The following is a 7,685-nucleotide window of genomic DNA, read 5'->3' as shown; positions in this document are numbered from 1 at the left end:
AGGTTCAGCCTTAGTAACCAGTCCGCCAGACCACTCTCCTGAGAGAGCACAATCCCATGCTGGACCTTAGAAGGCTTCGCAAGACATTAGAAGCCCCGGTGTCGTAGCACCAGCAGGTGGACCCTAGCATGACAAGTGTAGGTTAACCTTCAAGGCTTGTCCACCACTATTCATACTGAAGTTCACCTCCAGTCTTGCGGGCAGGCCTTTGAAGCAGTACACCCTAGAACAATGACCCTGTCACTGAGATCACAGGACCCTTGATAAGGGCCAGCTCTAGGGCGGTGCAACCGGTGTGACCGCACCAGGTGCTCACTTTAGGTGGAGGCATCATTTTTGCAAGTATATTATGGTTTTAAAAGCGCTTGCTGCCTCCTTCCTGGCCTCCAGTAATTTTCGGTAACAATAAAAATGTCATGATGACTCTGGTGATTAATGTTCTTCCTAGAGAGAGATCGGAATTTTGTCTAATGGAAGATTTGACTCATGGAACGGTAGCTCAGAGGGTTAATGTACCTGCTGCAAAGAACATGTACCATGCAGATCACAAAGTGCACATAATGTAAATAGGCCAGTGGGCTACTGCTTTTGTCAGAGAGATCCTTTTGTTACTTGCAGTTTATAAGTTAAAATCCTAACATAGAACAGTGAGCTATTAACTGTCATCTACTCCGCAGCAACACAAGTCACATTTTTTATTAACTTTTGATACGTTTGAGCTACAAACAATTTATCAGTTTAAATGATCAGATTATGCTACAGATCTTGCATTATGAGGCAAATATGGCAGAGCCATTATTATTTAGAAAACATTTGCAAACTAGGATTTTTAGCCATTCATGTTTGAACTGCTGTTTTGGAAAAGGGAGAAGTGCTGATGACAGAAACTCCATGGCTCGGAGACAAATGGCTTGTGCTTCCACATTTTATCGTATTTGGGGACATTCTGTGATTAGAAGCATATCCCACTTTGTGAACACATTTTACTGTCAATAACTCATTATAACCTTAAATAATCATGTGTATCCATTGGTTGATAAAACTGGGCAGTGAAACCAAACAAATACAAAAAATTGGGATGTTTGTGCATTCTGGCCACACCTCTGGCTCTGCCCACTGAGCCAATCCTTGGGTTATTCCCGCCCTCTGATTCTCCGCCCACAGTTCCCCTACTTTTTTTCCCCCACTTCGACCACTGATATATCGTGTTGCTGGATAGTGGGAACACCACACCAGTAAAAAGTAACATACCTATGATATTATAAATTACAATAAACTGTTGACTAGCAGGTAGCCCACTGTACAACCTGATTAATGAGTCATTATCACACTGTTGTTAACAGGCACATTTTGTAAATATAGGACCTACATTTACAAACGTTTCTAAGGATTCTGTATGGTCCCGTTATTTGCCAATTGTGTCCACTGGCGGACTCGGGGCAGAGGAGGTCCATGCGGTAAGTCGTGAGGGGGTGACACCATGAGTTACCCGCACCGGGTGACACCAACCCTAGTGACGCCACTGATTTGTACTTTCATACCTGCCGATATATTCAGAATAATTTGTGTTAGAAAAAAAGGGACATCCTTCAGCCTTTCCTTCCGCAGCCCCTGCACTCCAGCAAGATTGTCCCATAGTTCACTTTACAAAATCCTCTCACTTTGCTGTCAGGGAAGGAAAAGGAACCATAAATCTCCATATTAAAAGAATAAAGAGCGATTCACCTGCAGACATGCATTGACATTTGACCTCTGTCTTTGAATGCACAGATAGTGTGACAAGACAGAAACAAAATGTAAAGGCACTTTTATTGCTCACTCACCTTCTGAACTCCTGCATTGTTATTTTGGGGGTGCTGCAGCACCCCCTGCATCCCTACTTCCAGCGCCTATGGTTGTCTCCCTCAGGTGTACCTCCTCAGCTCTCTGTCAGCCAACCATTGACTTTGTTCAAGAGTGGTCAGAGAATCTAGGCTCAAAGTAGCCGATGCTCAGTTTTCTTTTCAAGCGGGGGCCAAGACCTTTATCTCCACTTCCTCTGTGACCTCCAGCTCATAACCATCTGCGTCCAAGCTGGTCTCGCAGCCTTCTTTAGCGCAGGCTGGGCAGCAGCAACACAGCAGCCTCAAGCAGATGGGCTCTGAGCCGTCTGAGCATCGCCAGGTTAGGAGTAGGCCAATGATGATTAGCAGACCAACGGCAACGATGGCGGCCATCTGAAAGAGAAGACAGTCTTTAAGCATGTGCACAACTTGAGTGCCACAGACAGGGAAACGCGATAGGCGAGTCAATGTGCTAGCATGCTTCAGTATACGCCTTGCCTCCCTCAAGTTGACACATCACAATGACTCGTATCCTCGCATATGGCGTGCATACCTAAGGAAGAAGCATCCAGAATTTTCTGGGTAAAAACTGGACATTTCCCCACTCCCTGGCTCTTTAATTAAAGTTTATTATTGAAAATGGAATGTTAAGTTCAACTGGGATATTAGGCAGTACAAAAAGCTCCTGTCTGTCTGCTTCTGCCTCCCAAGAGTACGTGTAGGCTTCTGAGTTTAGGTGCAGGAGAGGGAGAAGGGGTGGATGCTGGTGGCTAGTGGGAGAGGGTGTTTGGAAGTTATGAAGTTGATGTCAAGGGGAGTTGAGGGGTGGTTGTTCGATGCTGGTTCTGAGCTAGGGCTGGGCTTAGAAGTTTAGAAGATGTGGCTAAGGTAAGGATAAGAGATAACAAATAGGGCAAAAATATGGTTTGTGATAGGAACTAGAATGAGGGTATAGGTTAGAGACTAGAGGCTGGAGCTATGAATGCTCTTAGCTCTTGGGGATGTGGTTGAGGAGGGGGCAGAAACCATGGCGGTGTGTGGGCAGAGGTTAGGACCGGGGCTGGTTTGACATGGGGATGGGAAGCATGGCCCTGCGTAGACGCAACGGCTGTGGTATCCTCATTCATTTAATTTAGATCTGGGGAGAGTTAGCAGTAAGGGTGGGGTCAGGATTATGGTCTCAGCGGCGTCTTACCTGGATATAAGTGTAATAGAGGGAGTAGAGAGCAGGATTTTGTGTATCCGGTTTTTCTGTGGGGTCGTCGTATAACAGAGAGTCCAGTATGCACTCATCATAGCGCCCATCCAGGAGCAGGTAGAGTACCCACACCGTGGGCAGGATGCAGGCTCTGAAGAAGGGCAAGAAACATGAACTGAAACATGTTGCATGGCGAGAGCTTATGCCATGCTGGCAAGAGGCGCCGGAGCCACAGGTCACCCGCAAGCCCAGAATGAACCACACCAGGGCTGGCATGAGAAAGTACAAAAGGCTGTAGGTGACTCCGAGGACCTGACCCTGTGGGCACCGGAACTCCTCTCCCAAAAGTTGCTCCACCTCGAAGAGCACCACGCTCAGCATTGACAGGCTCAGCACGCCCTTGTTCAGCTTGAATGTTCGCCTTCTGATGTGCTTTGGAACCATCCCGTTTCAGGCGATTTGAACTGTCACTGTGAAGGGTCCTGGTTTGTACGAAGACTGGACGGCCTCAATTTCCAGCAGAACGAGTTAGTATGCATTGCACCGGAAATGGTGGTGAACATAGTAGCATCAGAAAGTTGCAAAATATAACATGGCAAATCAGCGAAGGTACAAGCCGCTGCGACCCCGGGAAAATGGTGACGACCAATTTTCATCTCAGGAGAAGGCCATCAATGTGTCTTTCCAAGAGCTGAAGAAAGTGAGAGCTGTGCTGCCTCTTCTCTCGGTTAAGGGCATAAGAGCTAGTGCTCCGTTCAGTGTGCAAGAGTGAACCCCACAGGAACCAGTTAGACAAGCCAACTAACCTCATTCCATCCCTAAGGTTAGCTGTGCCTATAGTGAGTCCTCAGCCCTCAAGGCTGAACCAATGGCTGTCACCAAGAACAAAGGAGACGATGAAAAGTTTAAGAGTGAACTGCCTTCGCATGAATGGTATTCTAGTGCGTTAAAACGATCACAACAGAGCATACCAGAACGTGCAGTGGCTCAAAACATTAAACAACAAAAGAAAACACAACAAATTAGTGACAAACAACTGAAAACTAATCCAGAACATTTAAAAGCCGTAAAATAGAAGATATATAACATACAAACAATTAAAAGGATGCTAATTTGTAACATACAAGACAACAAATAGATACAAACATACAGCATACAAAAATATACAGCAAATAAGATTAAAAAAGAATAAATAACAAATAAAGAAAACGATGTACAATACAATAAGGGAAAATTAACAACTCAGAGATAACATAATGGATATAAATCTAAAATATACAAAGAACATAAAAAAAGTGCACCAACCTTAACAAATAGCTCATATAAGCAGTATGCTAAATCATATGCAACATAATAAACAACATATCCATAACGGATAAAAACTGTATATGAGAATATTCCTGCTAATACAGCTGCAACCCTGACTCAAAGTGGGGAGGGCCTTACTTAGCCCTTAAACTCCAACCCTCCAATCTGTAAAATATCTGCTGCGAAAAAGTAAAATGTGTATTCAAACGTATTTGTGATTTAAAAAAAAAACAAATTAACATACACTGCAGATTAAAATAGACGCCAAAATTCAACAAGTTGCTCCTACTAACATTAGACATGAATCCCCTTACCATGTCATCATGAAAAAGAACCCATGTCCTGTTATCCCGATATAAATCTCATATGGTCTAGACCGAAAGCGCCAAAGAAACTTCCAAACCAGCCCGTACACAAGAAACTGCTCCAATAAACAGCCCATCAATCTACCTTTCGCACACTGTAAACGAAGCACTCGCAAAGTATAGACACACAGGTAGACACACAAAGAGGCAGAAAGCCAGTAGTGGACACATGTCCATCGCAGAAACATCCCAAACATAAAACACACAGAAATAAACCGACATTACTGTTATATAATGTGTCCATGCACAGAAATAGTGCACCTGCCGCAAAACTGCAACACTGAATTCACACGAGATACACCAGGACAAGCATTTACAATGCAATGGTCTCGGCATTGTTAAAGTTAGAGCTATTGGCATTGCTCATGACATTATTTTTGTTTTTGTTTTTAAAACATTTAAAGAAACTGCATTGTTATTTACAATGTCAATAGCTTAATCTCTCTCAAATGTGAGACCTATTGCATTTGCACCCACACACAGAGCCACACACACAAAGCCACCCACACACACAGAGCCACCCACACATAGCCACCTACACAGAGCTATTCACACAGAGCAATCCACACACAAATAGAGCCACCCACACAGAGCCACCTACACACACGCACAGTTACCCACAGACAGAGCCACCCACGCATAGAGCCAACAAGGTCTCGCCTTTGATCAAGTTGAAGCCATTTGCTTTGCTAATGGTATTGTACAGCAACATACTTGTAAGCCTTGACGTTGAGGCGCTATATACAAACATTCCTCAAGCTGAGAGTATTAGGGTAGTTGAAGAGATCCTTAAACAAGAAGAATGGCCATGGGCGGCACCAATTGAATGGATCACCACCCTTATCCATTTGGCACTCACTGAGAACTTCTTTAAGTTTGAAAACCAGATATATCTTCAAACCCACGGCACATCGATGGGCAGTACATTCGCCCCGAGCTTGGCCTGTCTATATGTTGGACACTTTGAAGATCAACACATATGGACACAGAATCCTTTCTCTGCCAACATACGATGTTGGTATAGATACATTGATGACGTCTTCCTGATCTGGGAAGGAGATACGGCTGGTCTGGAAACCTTTAAGACATGGATCAACAGTTTGAATCCCCACCTCCACTTCACAATGACTATGAACAAAGAAAGAATATCCTTTCTAGATGTAATCTTCACAGCTAGTGAAGGTACTCTTAAGAATTCTCTGTTTACTAAAGCTACAGATAAGAACAGCCTACTTAGGTTTGATAGCGCACATCCACGCTCGCTTAGGGAAAATCTACCTGTAGGTCAGTTTTTAAGGGCTCGGAGAAACTGTTCGGATCTTGATACATACAAAAAGGAAGCAGCTATCCTCACTAACAAACTCAAACAAAAAAAGTACCCGATTAAGATCATAGATAGAGCAAACAAGAGAGCCCGTAATACACCAAGAGAGGCCCTGTTGGAGACACATGTAAAAAAACACTCTGACCAATTGATATGTGTTACAACATATAATACATCTTCCAATGATCTAAAGAAGATAATAAACAAAAAGTGGTCCATTTTGACCTCTAATACAATATCTTTTGAGAAACCTATGTTCTCATTCAAAAAGAACACAAGTCTGAGAGATGTACTGGTACATACTGACACATACACACCAAAAACTACCAATCAACTAACTCTTTGGAGAACGCCTCAGGTGACTGGACACTACCCATGTGGCTCATGTGTAGCATGTCCATTTACTGAACATACCAAAACAATAGAATTAGGATTACACTCTCCATGGGAACAGAGATCACATACTAATTGTAACTCTGAAGCAGTGGTCTATATGATCAAGTGCCCATGCGACCGAATGTATATTGGAATGACAAGTCGAAAAGTAAAAGTGCGCATCAGTGAACACAGGAGTACAATAAGACGTGCAATAACAGCAACGAAACTGACTTCACACTACAATGAAAAAAAACACAAGGACACAGAGATCAGGTGGACCATTATAGAAAAAATCAAACATGTAAATAACCTTCAACGCAAACTTCTGGAGCGTGAACAACGTTGGGTTCACCGTTTAAAAACTCATGAAAGGGGCCTAAATGACTGCATACCTTGGAACCAACTAAATAGATGAAGATAATGGGTCCAATTACGACTAGGCCCTATGTCTGTGTGTTAAGATGCCCCTTAAAATTATATATCCAACTTAGGCACCTTAAACAGGATGGCCATACTAGTGTTGATTCACTTCTAAAATAGCAGTACTAGAATACACCCCTTTTTTTGGCTTAAACATCTGTCCTGTATGAAGGGAATATGAATACGACCACCGTATATCCTATGGCGTCGTGTCAGTCCCGATATGAGGAAAATAACTGCCATTGAAAACTACGATCCAAACAGTTGCTACAACACTCCCCTAAGGGCTATCCCTATGGGACAAGTGAGGAATGATAATAAATATCAATGAACTTGGTGTATCAAAAGGTTTTTTCAAAAATTGGGTAATTACAACTCCCACAATCCTTGGAACATAATATTAGTAATAGTCCCGGTTCGATACATCTACTTAGGTTCACCTACAGTGTGAACCTACTAAGTACCACTATTATAGCCTCATTTTCAAAATTTCGAACCTGCGTGTGTTCCAATGAAATAAACAGTTGTGCTCAAAATAACATTGTCATCTGTCGGAGAAGCATAATAATAAAAACACACTGTGCCTCCCACAACTTACTCATACAGTACAATAGTTCAAAAATTGGGTAACTACAATTCCCACAATCCTTGGAACATAATATTAGCAAGAGTCCCGGTTCGATACATCTACTTAGGTTCACGTATAGTGTGAGCCAACTAATTACCATTAGTACCGATTCATTTTTCAAAAGTTCGAATCTGTGAGTGTTGTAATGAAATAAACAGTTGCATTTAAAATTACGTAATCATCTGTCGGAGAAGTGTAATAAATAAAAAAACACTGTACCTCCGATAACTCACTCTTAAAG

At 42.7% G+C, this 7,685-nt stretch overlaps 1 protein-coding gene across 1 annotated transcript; it reads right to left on the bottom strand.

Annotated features, from left to right (window-relative positions):
- Positions 1–2,003: 2,003 nt before the first annotated feature.
- Positions 2,004–3,465, bottom strand: LOC146833313 (uncharacterized). The gene is made up of 2 exons (XM_085599898.1): positions 3,019–3,465; positions 2,004–2,216 (listed from the first exon to the last, which is right to left on the bottom strand). Exons 1-2 carry the CDS (start codon positions 3,463–3,465, stop codon positions 2,004–2,006), a joined length of 660 nt encoding a protein of 219 aa, XP_085456024.1.
- Positions 3,466–7,685: the final 4,220 nt, after the last annotated feature.

Source organism: Triturus cristatus, chromosome 4_2, assembly GCF_964204655.1.
Source record: "Triturus cristatus chromosome 4_2, aTriCri1.1, whole genome shotgun sequence".
Lineage (NCBI taxonomy): Eukaryota > Metazoa > Chordata > Amphibia > Caudata > Salamandridae > Triturus > Triturus cristatus.
This window is presented reverse-complemented; position numbering and strand designations above follow the sequence as displayed.